The sequence below is a fragment of the Cotesia typhae genome, unplaced genomic scaffold (assembly GCF_013202065.1).
Source record: "Cotesia typhae breed Kobodo isofemale line unplaced genomic scaffold, CoteBio_Ctyphae scaffold_121, whole genome shotgun sequence".
Classification (NCBI taxonomy): domain Eukaryota; kingdom Metazoa; phylum Arthropoda; class Insecta; order Hymenoptera; family Braconidae; genus Cotesia; species Cotesia typhae.
The window spans coordinates 1659884-1678203 of record NW_027423773.1 but is presented as its reverse complement, the minus strand read 5'-3'; the positions used below and the strand labels follow the sequence as shown (position 1 = coordinate 1678203).

Genomic DNA, 18320 nt, shown 5'->3' with positions numbered 1-18320 from the left:
TCAGCTGAAGTAGGTGGCGCTGCTTCCCTAAAGTATCTAAAAATCTTGATCAAATATAAAAATTTATTGTATCAAGTATTTATGATAATTTGAATTAAGAAAAAAATTACTTCGACCAAGAATAGAATTTCTCGAAAAATTTTTACTTCGGCCAACACACAACTTCGGTCTTCCTTCAGGCACCCGAAAATTTTCTTGAGCCAAGAATTTTGTTCTCCAGTCAAGAAATTTTTCTTTCTGTGTAGAAAAGTTTAAATATGTATTTTAACCTACTTATGTATTGTGCAGTTATTGCGATAACTTTCTAAGAGCTCAGAAGTGAAAAATTAGAATAAGAGTGAAAGTACGGCTCCTACTTTCATTTGATTGAAGGTGATAGTGAGATAAAAAGCAAACCTATTAACATATCGTTATTTCAATTTCTTCTTGAAAATGTTTCATTTAAAAATATTTCTTACCATCATTATTAGAGGTAAATATAAATAAATTAATAAATAGTAGCATATTTTAAAAAATCTTAACAAGAATTAATACACAGAACGAAAAATTTCTTGACTATAATCAAAAACTAAATTTTTTGGAGCAAGAGTCTGAATTTTCTCTAAAGAAAGAAGATTTTTTTGACTTAAACAAATTTTCTTGGATTAAGATACGTATTTCTTAAAGCAAGAAAATTAATTTTGTTGGAATAAATGAAATTTCTTGTCAGAAAAAAAATTTTTTTCTCTCCATGTGACTTAATGAATTTTTTTAGCGTAGTTCAAAATTTTTTTCGTCCAAAAATCTATTAACTAAAATTTTAGAGCTTTTGAATATTTCTATAATCACTTTAAAAAAGACTATCGTTCAAAAAAATTCTATAGTCACTTTAAAAAAGACTATTATTCAAAAAAATTATTGATCATCCTAAAATGTTAATTTTTCAATTAATTAATTTTATTAAAAATTTTCTTAAATACAAAATATGTCTTATAAATTTACATTGCCTCATATATATATATATATATATATATATATAATGTGCGATAATAATTCAAATTAACCACATCAAAAACGAATTATAAATCAACATAATGAATATCAAGATCTTACATTAAGAAATAGAAACAAAAATTTATCAGTAAATGTAAAAGCTCCATAAAAAAACCGCATCGAGAACCGATAGTCCAGCCTTGACAGTGTGAGGGTTGCTATGGAGATCTAGTCCGCCCCCGACCCTGGCAACTCGTCCATCGCTCTCTACGTCGCCTTCGATCCCTCTATCCTCGCGCATCTCTCTCCGTAATATAATATTTTGCTCTCCCCTATCACCCTCTCTCTTTCTCTCTCGCTTTCTTCCTCGCTTTCTCGCTTTCTCTCTGCAAGGTAAAACGTGACCCCGACCTTTCAGGTGGATGACCTCCACTGCACTAGCAGTGCGCACGCATCTTCTATTAACTATGCTTTATATTTCGCGACGGCCAAATATAAAACGACCCCACATCATCAGAGCCAAAGGGGATGCAACATTATGGCTTTTTCTCTAATCGATCATCCATGTTTTGCACTTATTTATTATGCAACGTCTTCGCTCCTGCATATTTAATCACAATTTAATCACAATGCACCATATATCCACCCCTACAAATAAATAACTCCAAAATTCACTTGTGCAATAATTAATTAAATTCCCAACTTCCTAAAATTAATTTTTTTCCCAAAAAAAAAATATTTAAATTTAAGAAAAAAAAAATTTTTTTGTCACAATTTAAATTTAAAAATAGAAAAAATTTTTTTTTCCAAACAATGCTTAGATGACCCAATTATCTACGTGCATTGTAAAGATTACTAGACTTTGGAAGCTACGCCAATGCGACGAGACAGCGAGTGCGTTTACAGCCCCCTTTCTGTCTGCACTTATACAAATCCGATTCTCACATCGACAAGTAAACGCAGACGTGTCCCCACTTACACCGATCTGCTCACCCTGTCTTTTATACTGTACTCTGTGTGTATGCACATGTATTTGTAAATGTACTAACTACTAACTACTGCAACCGCTACAGCTCGAATCGACTTTATAAAGGAAAATTAAGAAGATGATGGAAAAAACTATGTATATCTTTCTACCCGTTAAATTAATCTATTCTTTTATTAAAATTTTATATTAATTGCACGCCTCATAACCGAAGCGTTGAGGTAGTACATTGATAGAAGGATTTATTAACTAATTTAATTTATTTGAAGAAAATTATTTAATTTATTAAACTTTTTAATATTCAATAAATATTTATTTGGGAGGAAAGTATATTTATTTATAGTTAATAAGTATTTATTATTTATTTATAAAAAAAACTAAGATACGACTGTATATTAATATATTTATAAATAAATTTTATTATAGTATTTTTTTGCTCACTTTAGAATTATGACGCCACTAAACCATAGCAAAGTTTTCTGTTTTGTATTATTTTTTTTGTTTTTTTTGTAAAAAAAAAATAATAAAATAATTTTTTTGTCAAACAAAAAAATCAGACACTATAATACACAGAAAAAACAAGATGAAACTGTATATTATCCTAGATTATACTCAGTGATATCTGGATTATACTCATTACAATCTGGATTATACTCATTATAATCTGGATTATACTGAGTGATATCTGGATTATAATCATTGTAATCTGGATTATACTCATTGTAATCTAGATTATACTAGCTACTATCTGAAATTATTTTTTACTCTATTTTAAAATTAAAGATAATCAAGGATAAAAAAAAATTTCTTAGCTCAAGAAAATATTTAATGAAGAATAAAAATTTCTTTCTCGCTCCAAAATAAAATTTTTTGGTGCAAAAAATATTGACTTAAAAAAAATTTTTTTTTTGGTTTTTATATTAAGTTTTAGTGACTAATATTTAATATTATGATTGCCATAAAGCCCGCTCACTCGATCGATTCGGCGTCACGCAATTGACGAAAATAACAGACTGCCTGAACATGACCACGGAGAACATAGTTAAAATTAGTATAAGCTTTGTTGAAACATTGAACCAACAGCAACTGTTGAATTTTAATTTTTTTTTTTTTTAATTTTGTAACGGTTAGTCAATAAAAATTATAATAATTGTTATTTTATATAAGCTTTGATGTTTGCAGTATTACCACAAAAATTTCATAAATATTCTCTGTTTTAAAAACATTAAAATTTTTTATATTAAAATAAAATTTTCTGGATTGAAAAATCAATTAATATAATTACGTAAGACATAAAAAAATTTTTCTTTTAAAATTCAGCTATTTATAGAAAAATAACTGAAGAAGACCCGAACCGTCTGGGTTTTTTTTTTTTTTGTTTTACAAAAAACTTCTTTATGTAGTCATGCTTTTTTTATCTTTTCTATAGTATATAAAAGAAGGGGTAAACATAGAGAAGAGTAGTGGTGCAATGGAGTAAGAGTGAGGGTAAGGATAAGGGTAGTACAACCAGACAGACAAGGGGAAAAAGAAGAGAGTTAACTATATAGTGTTGCAGACTGGCTAGGATAGAGGCACTGGGACGAACTTTCGCTCTCTCAATTTGCCGATACTATTTCACTCATTGAATTTAACTGTGAAAATAAGCCAGTGGGATCATTCAAAAATTTTAATAAAAACTTTTAATTATATAAAATTTTATTTTTAATTATATTTACTGGTTAAATTATTTAATTTTGAATTATTCAATGTGGATATAGATTTTTTTGCATACTATACTCTATAGCCAGCTTTAAGCTTATTATTTGATACTGTTATTACCCTTAAGGGCTGTAATATTAGCGCATTAGTTATACACAAGTGTATTGTATGCATGATACAGTTTTATTTTATGTGGTATGGATTTAGTACACCGTAGAGTGATCGATACCAGTTGAATTGTCTGTAGCTAGACACATTGGCGCATGCAATATTTTCTCATCACGCGATGCAAGCCAATTTTTTACCCACTTGTCAAGATATCGTTATTATTATTATTTGGTTTTTTATATAAATTATTTCTATCTTTAATAAAATTTTGAATATTTGAATAAAAAAAAATAAAAATTTTATTTTTTTGTTTGGTGATTGTAAATTATTCGGATGGTAATTTTAATTGCATTCAAAAATATATAACACTTTTTTGAGTGAATTTTCTTAAGAACATGTGGAGGGAGTATTTAAATTTTTAACAAGATACTGGGACGCTTTTTGACCAAGTAATTATTGGATAAAAAATTATTAAACTTGGCAGGAGTACGTAAATAATAGTCCTTCGTAAATTCATTTTTTTATTTTTAAATTTAATCATTGAAAAAAAAATAATTAAATGATAAATAAATAGGCAGTGTTCGCAAGTAAAACTGCCTTATCTCAGGACCCATCACATATTCAACTAAATAAACTTTACTATAAAGAAATTACTAATAAACGTACAACCAATATAATCTTTGAGATTGATTTAATTTTTTGGCTATTCTTTATTTTAGTTTAGATAACTTATAAGACAGAATTATTAAAATGCAGCTATGTTAGGATAGAAAACTAATTATCAATAAAAAATTTAATTTGCTATACTTTGATGTAGACCGCAAGAGAGTGCCAAAAGTAAATTATCTAGTTTAATTTTTTTAAGCAGTGTTTAGAGTATTTACAGTTAGTCTGATAACCTCCTTCAGTGGATTTTACATCTCTTTCAAATAAACAAACCGATATATTTAATTGGCATTTGTTGTCACTGCTCCAGACTGAATTACCGACATCAGACTGTACTGCATGTTCTTAAGTCAAGATGATAAAATTCAAGGCAAAAAATTGTTGAAACAAAACAACTAGCTGTCTTTAAAATAATTTTCTTGGATCCAGATTGTCTCTTTAAAATACAAGAAAATTTCTTAATTATCTTGACAAAGTACAATAAAAATAAGCTTTTTGCAGGGCCTGTGCATTTGAATTATTAGACCAAGTTCATATACTTTATATATATTGTTTTAAGCCATAAAAATCCTTGGTTCTACTCAGGACTCATGTGTTATGTAATTAAACAATAAGACAATTTTTTGAAACAGTGTTTGGAGTATTTACAGTCAGTCTGATAAACCTCCTTCAGTGGATTTTACATGTGTTAAATATTTTTTTAACATAAATTACCAAGAATTTAATTACTATTTAATAAAAATGTCTTTTAAGGTGTATAATGAGCCTGGCAATGTCAATGCATCGAACTCCGTTAATTAATATTAAAAAAATATGAATATTAATATTTGTAAAAAATATCTTTTTAAAATAACATCAATAGCGTTTTCAGTGAACCAGTCTGTCTGGTTTTTCAACCCATAAAGAGGAAAGAAAAGAGACGTAGGGGAGTATAAAGTACTCGGAGTTGGCAGTGCACCCTCTCTATGGTTCTTTTCATCCCTCACTAAAGCTAAAGCTAAAGGCATAGTCGTCGCCCTTCCTAGTTCCGTACCCGGTATAATTCGTGTATTTCCATTTTACCTCAACAAGTACAGTCGAGACTGCACCACCTCCACTGCTACTATCACCGGCAGCAGTAAGCTCGCGAATCAATACCAGCAGACATCCTAACTCACTGGAGGTCAATGCCTTGTTCCTATAAGCCCGACGACCTCAACCTCCCGTATCCAGTCCTCCAGTTCTCCAGCCCTCTTTCTCTAGGTACACTCTATACACTATATACCAGTACTAGCCCGTCAACCTACTCTTACTCTTACCCGTAGACCCAACTGCGACGCGACTTTACCCTGTGCCAGAATCCCAGACAGGGAGGATGAGTTTCCAAGTCTTAACAACCGCCAACGAGCCCGCTATATCCATTCCTTCTCATCTTGCTCATTTCCACCCTTTACTCTCTTTTACCACCCCGAAGTTTGCTTTCTCAAGTCGCCTCAATTGCATATTTTCGCTTAGAGATAAAAGTTGGCAAAAGTTGGCAAAAATATTTTATGTCGATGCACAAAAAGCTTTTAAAAAAATTAAAAAAATAAAACGGGGCTACTTTGGGCTAATTTCTTTAAATTAAATTAAATAGTCTTTAAACCGTTGTTGGGTATGGACTGCAATTTTCAGTTCAAGATTATTCGCGCGTAGTGTGTACTGCTTACAGTGCCTAAAATACACCCCCCTCCCGCCCTATTTGTACACGACGAAAAAAAGTAGGGATTTTTCCTATTTTTGCATAGGAAAAATTCATAGGAATTTTTCCAATGCTAACATGGGAATTTTTTTTTTATTAACATGATAGAAATATCCATGTGAAATAGAAAAAATTCATTTATGACATGAAAAAAATTTTTTTTTTCAATTGAAAAAAAATAGAAATCGAAAAAACTACATTTTGAAATTTTTAGGATATTTTTAGAAAATGTCAAAGTTTCATGTGAAAAAAGGAAAAAAGAAATTAAAAATGTTTATCATCGAGAAATTCGGAGTTTTTTCGGAAAATCTAAAAAATAACGACGAAGATAGGCTTGAATAATTTTTTTTTATTTTTTCCCAAAAAAAACATTTAATAAAAAAAATTTTGAAAAAAAAAACGTCCCGATAAGTCAATTTTTGAAAAAGTTATAGCAATTTAAGCCACACCGTCCATAATCTGCTGAATTTTTAATTGTTTCGAAATGTAAAGCAAAATTTGAAAAAAATTTCCTCGAATTTTTTTATCACAAACCGACTGTATATTATTACTGTTTTACTTTCAAATTATCGGAAATTCCTCGAATGAGAAAATTATTATGTAAATTTGTAATTATTAAATTAAGTTACATAAATTTTAGTGATAAATGAATTTTTCCTAAGTCACATGGATATTTCTGTAATGTTAAAAAAGAAAAATTTCCCATGTTAACATTGGAAAAATTTCTAAATCAACATAGGAATTTTTCCTATGCAAAAATAGGAAAAATCTCTTTGTTTTTTTCACCGTGTACTTAAATAAAAAATACTCCGAGGAAATTCTATAAAAAAGAGGAATTTTCTTCAGTTTCTTCCTTAAATTGAAGAAAAATGAAGCAAACTAAAAACTTTTTCTTGCCTTTTTTTAAATCAAAAGCTCCCTTGGAGGAAATATAAATATTCAGTAGAGATTTTAAAATAAATAGATAACAATTATTTTAATAACATGAATATGTATGTCATAATTTTCTAGATGGTATATTATTACTTTAAGGTGTAAATAAAATGTTGACACGGGACAAGGTGATAAGGTTATTTAACAATAGATTCGTTGACCTTTACAATGTATACACCCTTGACGCACTAGCAATGTCATCGACATTCTCTCGCTAGCTTCATAAAGATATCCCGGGGAGAGGTGCAGTGAGATTCTTAGTCTTTGTCGCGCGTGTTCAACAAGCCATTGAACTCAACATTGAGGACAATACACTTTAGACTTAATGCACTGTCGTAATATTCAAGTAATACATTATATTATCTCTGATATTATCAATTGTAAAATTGTAAGGGTACAAAACCTATTTTTTTACATTATCTTTTCAAAAAACACCATCATTTTATTTTTACTAGTTACATAAGACATCAAACTAAAATATCATGATTAGTTTTTAAATAAAAAATTTCCTCAAGGATTCAATTTGTATCTCATCTAAAATGTATGAGCAATATTTCAACTCATGATCTACACAGTCGTGATAAGGGAATATTTTCTAGAGATGTTGTAAATATTGAAATTGAAATGAGTTTTCGAGTTTGATTCTTCACCTTTACTTTGTCGTTCATTTGAGACAAGAGACAAAGAGAGTAAGGGAGTTGGTATCTTAAGATCAAGGACACCGAACAATGCTTGGAATAAAGAGAACAATATTTATGATAAAAATGGTAAAATACCATGTAAGAAATTACTTAATTATTTTTTTTTCTTTTGAAAATCATTTGAGTTCATTTTATTAAGGCGTGCACTTTTGGGTTTTTTAACTTGCTTATAATAAAAAAAAAATTTATATATAACTAGCTGTTACCCGCTAAATATTTATTATTAAATTTTAATAAATATTTTTTAATATTCAATAAATATTATTGGGGAGAAAAGTATATTTATTAATAGTTAACAAATATTTATTAACAGTTAATAAATATTTTGTTGAATGAATTGGTTTCGCTTGCAATGTCATATGATATCAAGATTGCTTATAAAAAAAAATCATCTTTATAAATTACTAGCTGTTACCCGCCCGCTCCGCTGGGCACTTTATAGAATTGTATTTTTAAATCTAGACTTAAATTTAATTGGATTATATTGTCTTGACTTGGTCAGATTCTAAATTCCATCGTATTGGCCTGTACCTTTTATCCATCTGATATTTGATAATTCTAGCTAATATTAATTGTAACTTTCAATGTGCAATCACTGTATTATTTGGATCCTATAGGAGCTAGAGCTTGTAAATTTGAAATTTTAATTCTTAACATCCACACCCTTAGTCCATATTGGGAGTAGGTTGTCATAAAATCCGATATTAAATCATTTCTACATCACATACAGAAGATTCTTACCAAATTTCGAGCTTATAGGAGCTACAGCTCGGAAATTTTAATTTTAATGTTAACACCCACCCCCGCAACCCCCTGTGTCGTGAGCTATCGTAAAATTTGTTTATAAATAATTTTTACATCACTTAAAGAAAATTCCTAGCAAATTTGGAGTCTGTAGGAGCTGTAGTTTAAAAATTGGAATTTTTCATTGTTAACGCCCCCGCAAACCCCTTTGAGGGTGGAATTTCTTAAAGTCCGTTCTGAAGATATATGTACACGAGTAAACTTGTCAAAAATATTAATTTTTATCTACTATATTTACGCATGAACGTCTTTAAAATGATAATTTTTTATTAAAATATTGTTATTCTTATTTATTAACATAAAAATCAAAATAATGCGAAGTTGTTTGACGATTAAAAAATAAATTTAAGTAATATTAATACAAAGAGTTTAAAAAAGAGTTTGCGTCCAGCCGAAAAGACCCGACTAGTTACGGAAATGTGCGAAGTAAGGCGTCGTGAAGTCTCGTCAAACACTTTCACTGCTATTTAATTCAAACACACGGAAAAAAAAATTTTTTCATCGATCCAAAATCTTTTTAATTTTAATTAATAATTATTAATTTATTAATTATTATTAAATTAAAAAAAATTAAATTAATTTTTTGGAAAAAAAAAAAAAATAAAATTTGAATGATTTAAAAAATTTCTAAAAAATAGATTGATAATTTTTCTTGTCTTAACATATAATTAAATTGTAAATAAATAAATATTTATTTTTATTAAACGATGAAAAAATCTATTCAGTAAAACGTATAAAAGGTGATATTTGCGAACCCCAGGAAATGCGTTTGCAAATGGGAACTTTTAGACTGGCAGGGATTGACCCAGACACCCCCTCCAGTAGATAACTCTCCCTCCATGGATATACATTACTTCTAAAACCCGAGTTCACCATAGCATGGGGTACAAGCCCCGTTGGTTTTCAAGATAAAAGAACTGTCACACCACCCACTAACTACGCATACACATTTTATCTCTCTTTATACTTACAAAATACATTAATAGTATTTTTAATAAAAGATACTTTTTTATTACACTGATAGAAAAGTACATAGTTAGCTAAATTACACGTCACAAGTATAAAAAAATATTTTTATGATCACTCGAACTATGCATTAGTTTAAGTAAATATTGATAAAAATAGTTATATCGACTATATTTTAATAAATATTTTTCTGTTATTGTATTGAATTTTTTCTTTATTAACATGATAGAAATATCCATGTGACAGGAAAAATTCATTTATGACATGAAAAAAATTTTTTTTTCAATTGAAAAAAAATAGAAATCGAAAAAACACCATTCTGAAATTTTTAGAATATTTATAGAAAATGTCAAAGTTTCATGTGAAAGAAAGAAAAAAGAAATTAAAAATGTTTATCATCGAGAAATTCGGAGTTTTTTCAGAAAATCTAAAAAATAACGATGAAGATAGGCTTGAATAATTTTTTTCTATTTTTTCCCAAAAAAAAAAAAAAAACATTTAATAAAAAAAATTTTGAAAAAAAAAACGTCCCGATAAGTCAATTTTTGAAAAAGTTATGGCAATTTAAGCCACACCGTCCATAATCTGCTGAATTTTTAATTGTTTCGAAATGTAAAGCAAAATTTGAAAAAAATTTCCTCAAATTTTTTTTATCACAAACCGACTGTATATCACTGTTTTACTTAATCAATCATTAATAAATATTCATTCACAGTTAATAAATTGTACTCTAAAAATTACTTATTAACAGTTAATAAAGCTTATTAAATTTAAACAAATCCTTCTCTCAGTGTGCTTTTATATTTTAAAAATTAAATTTTACGGATAAATAAGTACAAAAAACATTTTTGTACCAGCTTATATAAATAGCAATTTTAATTGTAAAATAACAATTATATAAATTGGCAAGTCGCGAGTAAATCCGAACCTCAAACGCTTTTGCGTTATGAGGCGTGTAGAAAAATTTTAATTAGTTATTAAATCGTAAGACAAACAAAAATAGTACAAGTGGTTCAGTGGGGCGGTGGCCTTGCAGCCTTGGAAGGGGCAGTGCTCTTTACGGGTGTTTGTTGATGCACATGGTGCTCTCTGTACATTCGATTGCATTGGCATTGTGCTACGTACATGCTCTTATGTATATGTTCGAACTACCCGCTATATTATATCCAGTATTTTAGTTGGTGCAAGTAACGACTTACACATTGAACTACTATACACTGAGCATGTAATCGCTGTTACTCCGTCAACATGTATATTTTATACCCGTACTATTCGTTCTTTGCGTACCCATGTCACCGTGTACGTACTTGTAATCATACTCTTCTTGTTGTGTTGAAAAACGATGCTAAGTGCGTTCACCCTGCTCAGTGCGACGGCCCTTCAGGGGAGCTCAAACTCTTTCTCTACTCTTACTACTTAGACCCTTTGCATCATAATACTACTGTTTGAGCGCCATCGTATTATATAAATACCAAGACTGATGCTAAGCGAAATTTCAAGAACTCTATTACTTTAAATAATTTTTTAAAATAATAATTTCAAATTTTTTATTTATTTAAAAGGCTTTGAAATTCAAAAAGCACATGATTTTAATCGAAAAAAAAATTCTTCAACCAAAAAAATAATTTTTAAGAGTTTTATTGTCTCAAATCAAGATGAAAAATTCTTAAATCAAGCAAAATTTATTTAAACCAAGTAAAAATTTATTAGTTTAAGAATTTTTATATTAAAATCAAGAAAATTTAATTCTTCAATAGTATATGACATACCTAGGGCTAGCAAAATAAGAAAAGTCTCAGATCACAATTTCGGTAATTTTCATAAAATAATTTCAATTGATATTGGATTAAAATTAATGATAAAAAAAAACATAGGGATTTTTCCTATTTTTGCATAAGAAATATTCCTATGTTGATTTAGAAATTTTTCCAATGTTAACATGGGAAATTTTTCTTTTTTAACATTACAGAAATATCCATGTGACTTAGGAAAAATTCATTTATCACTAAAATTTATGTAACTTAATTTAATAATTACAAATTTACATAATAATTTTCTCATTCGAGGAATTTCAGATAATTTGAAAGTAAAACAGTGGTATACAGTCGGCTTGTGATAAAAAAAATTCGAGGAAATTTTTTTCAAATTTTGCTTTACATTTCGAAACAATTAAAAATTCAGCAGATTATGAACGGCGTGGCTTAAATTGCCATAACTTTTTCAAAAATTGACTTATCGGGACGTTTTTTTTTTTCAAAATTTTTTTTATTAAATTTTTTTTTTGGAAAAAATTAAAAAAAAATTATTTAAGCCTATCTTCATCGTTATTTTTTAGATTTTCCGAAAAAACTCCGAATTTCTCGATGATAAACATTTTTAATTTCTTTTTTCTTTCTTTCACATGAAACTTTGAGATTTTCTAAAAATATCCTAAAAATTTCAGAATGGAGTTTTTTCGATTTCTATTTTTTTTCATGTCATAAATGAATTTTTCCTATGTCACATGGATATTTCTATCATGTTAATAAAGAAAAAATTCCCATGTTACCATTGGAAAAATAGGAAAAATCCCCATGTTTTTTTCGCCATGTGGGCTTTAATAAATTATTTAGTAATTTTTACTAAATATTTGATAATTAAAGGTTTGTTACTAAATTATTTAGTAACTATTACTAAATATTATTAAATCCTTCTATCAATGTAGAGTTAAAATTCTAAATTAAATTTAATTTAATGATTAATGATTACTTGATAATTTGATTACTAACAACGGCTTTGTTAAATAATTTAATGTAAATTTAAGCGAATGAATGAATAAAAAACAAGTGATACTGTTGAATAAAATAAAAAAATTTGTTCGCTATCTTATTCAATGAAAATATGTTTACGAGAAAGGTAGAGTAGACGAGTATGCCAGGTCAAGGCCATAGCCGAGTGTACTGACTCACGAGTGGTGCAGCCAGTAAGAGTAAGAGCAAAAGCAATATCACATTATCCCAGGAGTCACGAGTGCATCGAACCCAATGACCATTGCAGTTGCAAGTAGGCGCGTCACCACATTGCAAACTCTGCTTAGTTGTGCGAAAGCTCTCTTCTCACTTTTCATACTGATTATTCTTTTTCTCTCTCTCTCTCTTTCTCTCTGTTTTTTTTTATTTGTCCTCTTAATCAACTCGGACAGTCTCGTTAAACTTCGGGAAACTTCGGTTGCATTCCGAGTGTATCAACCCCAAAGACCGCCCTCGAGAAGTGCATCGAGAACTATGTCCAAAGACCGTCTAACTTCTCGAGACTTTTGAGTAATTATACGACAGTCAGTGACCTGGTATAAAGTACAAGATCTGCCAAGCTAACCTACTCCAACTTGAACTTCACGGAGAGAGTCTGCTCTAACAATAATCTTCTTTACAAACTGAAACTGATTTGTCTCAATTATTTTATATTTAAGTTATTCATTCAATAATTTGTACTCAATTTTATTTTTTTTTTTTCCAAAAAAAAAATTGTGAAAAATTTGTAGAATTCAAAAAGAAGAAAAAAATGTATTTATCTCAGATTAAAAGACCATAAAAATAGTTTTTTTTTTATTTTTAAAGTTATTGATTACACTCAGAGAAAAGATAATTTATTATAGTAAATATTATTGAATAGAAACAAATATTTATTTCCATGTAATAAGGCGTAGAGACTTCAAATTTGGTAGGAATATTACTTTTGCTATGTAGAAGTCAGCTAAGAACGGATTTTAAGAAATTCCTCCCTCAAAGGGGTTTGCGGGGACGTTAACAATGAAAAATTCCAATTTTTAAACTAAAGCTCCTACAGACTCCAAATTTGATAGGAATCTTCTGTAAGAGATTTAGAAATAGTCTATGAACGAATTTTACGATAGATCATCCCACAGGGGGTTGCGGGGGTGGGTATCAACAATGAAAATTTTTAATTTTCAAACTATAGCTTCTACAGACTCCAAATTTGCTAGGAATTTTCTTTAAGTGATGTAAAAATTATTTATAAACAAATTTTACGATAGCTCACGACACAGGGGGTTGCGGGGGTGGGTGTTAACATTAAAATTAAAATTTCCGAGCTATAGCTCCTATAAGCTCGAAATTTGGTAAGAATCTTCTGTATGTGATGTAGAAATGATTTAATATCGGATTTTATGACAACCTACTCCCAATATAGACTAAGGGGGTGGATGTTAAGAATTAAAATTTCAAATTTACAAGCTCTAGCTCCTATAGGATCCAAATGATACAGTGATTGCACATTGAAAGTTACAATTAATATTAGCCAGAATTATCACATGGATAATTCTAGGTGATGTAGGACTTTGCGGCAGTATTCAAGTTTTAAGTAATAACTGACCTATGGATTTCTTCACCAAGCCATCTACCGATTTTTACACCAAGTTTTTTACTGAACGTTTGTTGGCACAGTAGAAATATTTAGGTAAAAAATTACATTACGACTGAATACAGACAACGGTAATATTTTAATTTAAAAGAAAATGATCGATTGTATCACTATGGAAACAACACAAAGAAGTTTTACCATTTAATATGGTTGAAAATATCTGAATTTGTTTATTGAGAAACTTGCAATTGATATTAATAATTAAAAAACAATAAATCTTTACTACTAAATAATGAAATCTAAATTTAAACAAACTACTAATCAGGTAAATATTTCTCTAATGATAAATTTTTTTCAACTATTTTATAGAATTATTAATAAATTCAAAAATCTAAAATATTTTTTTTAAGCCTTCAGCAGCCTTAAAGCTCTGTATTTCTAAAAATACATTTAATCGCCTGCATGATTATACAAATGACCTCGAAAATATAAATGCAATTACTGAAAAAAAAATTAAACGGCTAGCGGAGCTCAAAGCGGCTTCAATAGAATTGAGTAAAAATTGGGATAATGCCATTGTTAATTTAACAAAAAATCGCCGAGAAGAGCTTTTATTGAGAAGACGACAAGTCAGTGAAGAAAAAGTGAAATTAATTCAAAAATTGTCTGAACAAAATCGCGAAAAACGTGCGGCTATTGTCAAAGAAGCACAAAAATTGATTTTGTATAAAAAACCACAATGTAGACTTATCAATGCTGCGCTTTTTACTTCCGAGGTAAAAATTAAATAATTTAATCCTTTATTAAAAAGTTAATGAGACTTTAAGGTTGTCACATTAAGCTTGTAGATTAATGATAATATTAACAGTGTTTTAGAGAACTTCAAGCTCAATTAGAGTTCAAAAAAACGCTGAAAGGTATTGAAGATGAGTACAATAAAGAGTATATTGAAAAATTGAGAAAAGATGCTAAAGACTTCTGTCTTAAGAAGCGAATTGAAGTTCAAAAATCGTGGGAGAAAAAAAAAGCTTATAGAAATGAATTAAAAAAACAGTAATTAGTTTTATATTTATTTTTGTTTTGTTAATGATACCATTAGGTGACAAAATGCAGTCTAACTTCTTAAAGATTGACATTTTTAAAGATATAAGCTCATCCCGATGTTACACTCATCGAGACCTTTCATTTGAGTACCCACATGCATTTTTGATATATTTGTCATATATACATATATGTAATATATATAAATATATAAAATATGTGAAAAAATCGTGTGGGTACTCAAATGAAAGGTCTCGACGAGTGTAATATAGAGATGAGCTTATATTACTAAAAATATCATTATTACATTAGGATTGAAAGCACAGAGTCGTATTTGAAAAAACAGGAATTACTAGATTCCAAAGCAGACAAAAAAGATCTAGAAAAGGTTATTGAAGAGTTTAAGCTTATTGAACAATGTGAAGCTGAACAGGTAAAAATTACTAATATACTGTATGTTGGATAAAAAATTATATTTACTCTTCAAGAAGCTTATTTTACACTGAGAATAAAATTTTATAATTTTAGATGAGAAACAAAAAAAGAAAATTGCAAGAAATGTTTTTAGAACAAATAAAAAATAATAAACTCGAACAAGACAGACTTAAAAAACAGGAATTGTTAATGAATTACTTGGCCGATGCTTATGCTAAAGCAAAGGATCATTTAAATGAGACAACTAAGGCGAAATTGAAAGAAATTCAAGCTGAAAAAATACTTGGTTCGAAATTAATGGGTTAGTAATATATTATTGTGTTATTCTGGATTTAAAACTAGCTGTTAATAGTTTACAATTATCAAAAATAATTTAAATTTTATCAATTATTAGCTAAAAAATGCGCTATTATTTGGAAAACTTGCGACGAAGAAAATGATGATAAATTTAAAAAGGCAATTGAAGAAAAAGAAAAAATTGAAATTGAAAAAATGAATGCTAAAAAAAATAAAGAAGCTAAATTAAAAGCGGATATTCAAAAATATTTAATTGAAAATGAAGAAATTATGGAGAAACGCAGACAAGAAGAAGAAAATGAAAAAAAATGGGAAATTTATCAAAGAAATAAAAGAGATGAATACAATAAACTAATTGATGATAAAAAATTACTAAATGAAAGGATTAAAAAGAAGAAAATAGCTGATGAATTGAAAAGACAAATGGTAAGTTATAATGTATTTTTTAAATACATTTTTTATTAAAAAAATGAGTTGAAAAAAATCCTAAGAAATAAAAATTATTTAAGCAATATTTTTTTGCCGTTTATTTTTATATATTGCAGAAAGAAAATGAAGATTTACGTAAAAAAGAAAAAATAGAAAATGATGATTCAATCTACACCACAGAAGCTCTCAAGAAAACTAATGAAAAAATTTTAGCTTATGGAAAACAAGTTTTAGAAGAATCAACAGGCATTCGACCTGTATTTCCTATTATTAAAGTCATTGAAGTAAATAATATATTTTAATTTAATTTAAAAATTAATTTGTATATATAAATGATATTATATTTCTTCTTTTAGCAATTTAAAAAAGAAAATAGACTTGTCTCAGCCAAAAAATATTACAAAAATGATAAATCATTACAAAATTGTAATTGTTGGACGAACAACGTAGAGTTAAAGACTACCAGCCAAAATTAAAATTAAAATTTTAATTAATAATATGAAGTTAAAAAAAAATCTAAATTTCTAAAGAATATAAAAAAAAAATAAAAAATTTGTCTGATTAAATAATTATGGTAACAAAGCTTATTTTTATTTTATTGTCATCAGTTACAAAACATAAAATAAAATAAGTGCAATTCATCAACATAATTATTTATAAACAATTGGTATTATTTATCTGATTTTTTATTCTCCAGAATAAGTCACTATATTCTTCTCAGTTTCCCATATTTTTACTTTGTGAAGCAATAGTGGGTCACGCATTAATTTTTTTATTTCATCAAAAATATAGACAGCTAAATTTTCTGTTGTTGACACAACATTCTTAAAGTATGGAACATCTTTGTCTAAATTTTTGTGATCCAATCGATCCATTAACACTTTATGCATGTGCTCTTTTAATTCGGAAATATTCATTACCATTCCAGTTTTAGGATCTATTGAACCACGCACAGTTACTTCAACTGAAATATATAAGAGCATTTAAATTTTGTTTATTATTCAGCTCTTACTATAAAAATTAAATTAACAGATATATAATCATTTTGACGAATTTTTTTTTTTAATTTCAATAAATTAATTGTAAGTAAAATAAAGATAATTTCACTTCTAGAAATTAAAAAAAAAAAAAAAATTTTTTTTAAATTAAAAAAAAAAAAGTTAAAATGAACAATTCATCATTTATCTGCTGATTTAAATATTATCAGTTTTTTATATATTTACCAGTGTAATTATGGCCATGTCCCCAATAATTATTGCATTTACCGTAAATATCGGCATTTTCTTCATCACTGAATTGAGGACTAAAAAATTTAATATTATTTTACAATAATTCTTAAAAAAATTAATTAAGCAGATATTTCATAATTTTAAAAATTTTTTTTAACTAATAAATTATATCAAAGAAAATGAGTAAAAAATTGACATTTAAAAAATTAAAAAATTCAATTTTTTAGAAATTTTTTTTTGGAGCAAATTTATTTATTAAAAAAAAAAAAAAATGAAATAGCGACTGCCAAATTTAATGTCATAAAATTTGTACTTTTGTAATTAAAAAACTACAAGTGCAATTTTTTAAAAATATTTTTTTGTTTTAATTTAATTATTAAAAAAAAATCAAAAATTTAATTTCTATTTAATTTACCTGTGAAGTCGATGACAGGTTGAAATTGTTTCTCGTCTAGTTAAGTATGCAATTGGATGACCCATAATTTATAAAAATGAATAAAATCCTTAAGATTTATACTAAAAAATTGTTATTTTAATAACAGATGTTTTTACGGTCTATCTTATAACTAGGTATTTATTTTCTTGTAGTAAACTTTGGTACTTACTCCAAATATCTAAAAATTAGAAAAGAAAAAAAATTAATTGTTGCATAAGTTTAATTAAAAAGGAAAAAAAAATTACCTTCTTCTAATCTTTCAGTTATTACTTAATATTTAAGCTGACAGCAGATTAGCTATGTTAATTTCTGACAGCTCTGTTCAGTCATTCTATTTTTTTTTTTTGTATTTTTATTTACTGTCACTTGATTTTCACAGCGACAGGCGACAGGAGTGACAGGAGGTCTTCTCCAGCGCCGCGTATCGTTATAATAACAAAACATTTCGCGCGGTAAAACTTTAATTTTTTAAATCTAGAGAAACTCTAATTTAAAAAAAAAAAAATGACACTCAAGTTGGCAGACATTAAAAATTATT

General features: G+C 27.8%; 2 protein-coding genes across 2 annotated transcripts; one reads left to right on the top strand and one right to left on the bottom strand.

Moving 5' to 3' along the window:
- Nucleotides 1–14207: 14207 nt before the first annotated feature.
- Nucleotides 14208–16593, top strand: LOC141533863 (uncharacterized). The gene is made up of 8 exons (XM_074252955.1): nucleotides 14208–14240; nucleotides 14326–14691; nucleotides 14784–14968; nucleotides 15269–15389; nucleotides 15485–15692; nucleotides 15786–16114; nucleotides 16234–16401; nucleotides 16474–16593. The coding sequence occupies exons 1-8, from the start codon at nucleotides 14208–14210 to the stop codon at nucleotides 16591–16593; spliced, it is 1530 nt and encodes a 509-aa protein (XP_074109056.1).
- A 93-nt stretch (nucleotides 16594–16686) lies between these two features.
- Nucleotides 16687–18313, bottom strand: Purple (6-pyruvoyl tetrahydrobiopterin synthase purple). The gene is made up of 4 exons (XM_074252626.1): nucleotides 18028–18313; nucleotides 17762–17960; nucleotides 17341–17420; nucleotides 16687–17081 (listed from the first exon to the last, which is right to left on the bottom strand). Exons 2-4 carry the CDS (start codon nucleotides 17824–17826, stop codon nucleotides 16804–16806), a joined length of 423 nt encoding a protein of 140 aa, XP_074108727.1. The 5' UTR covers nucleotides 17827–17960; nucleotides 18028–18313; the 3' UTR covers nucleotides 16687–16803.
- Nucleotides 18314–18320: the final 7 nt, after the last annotated feature.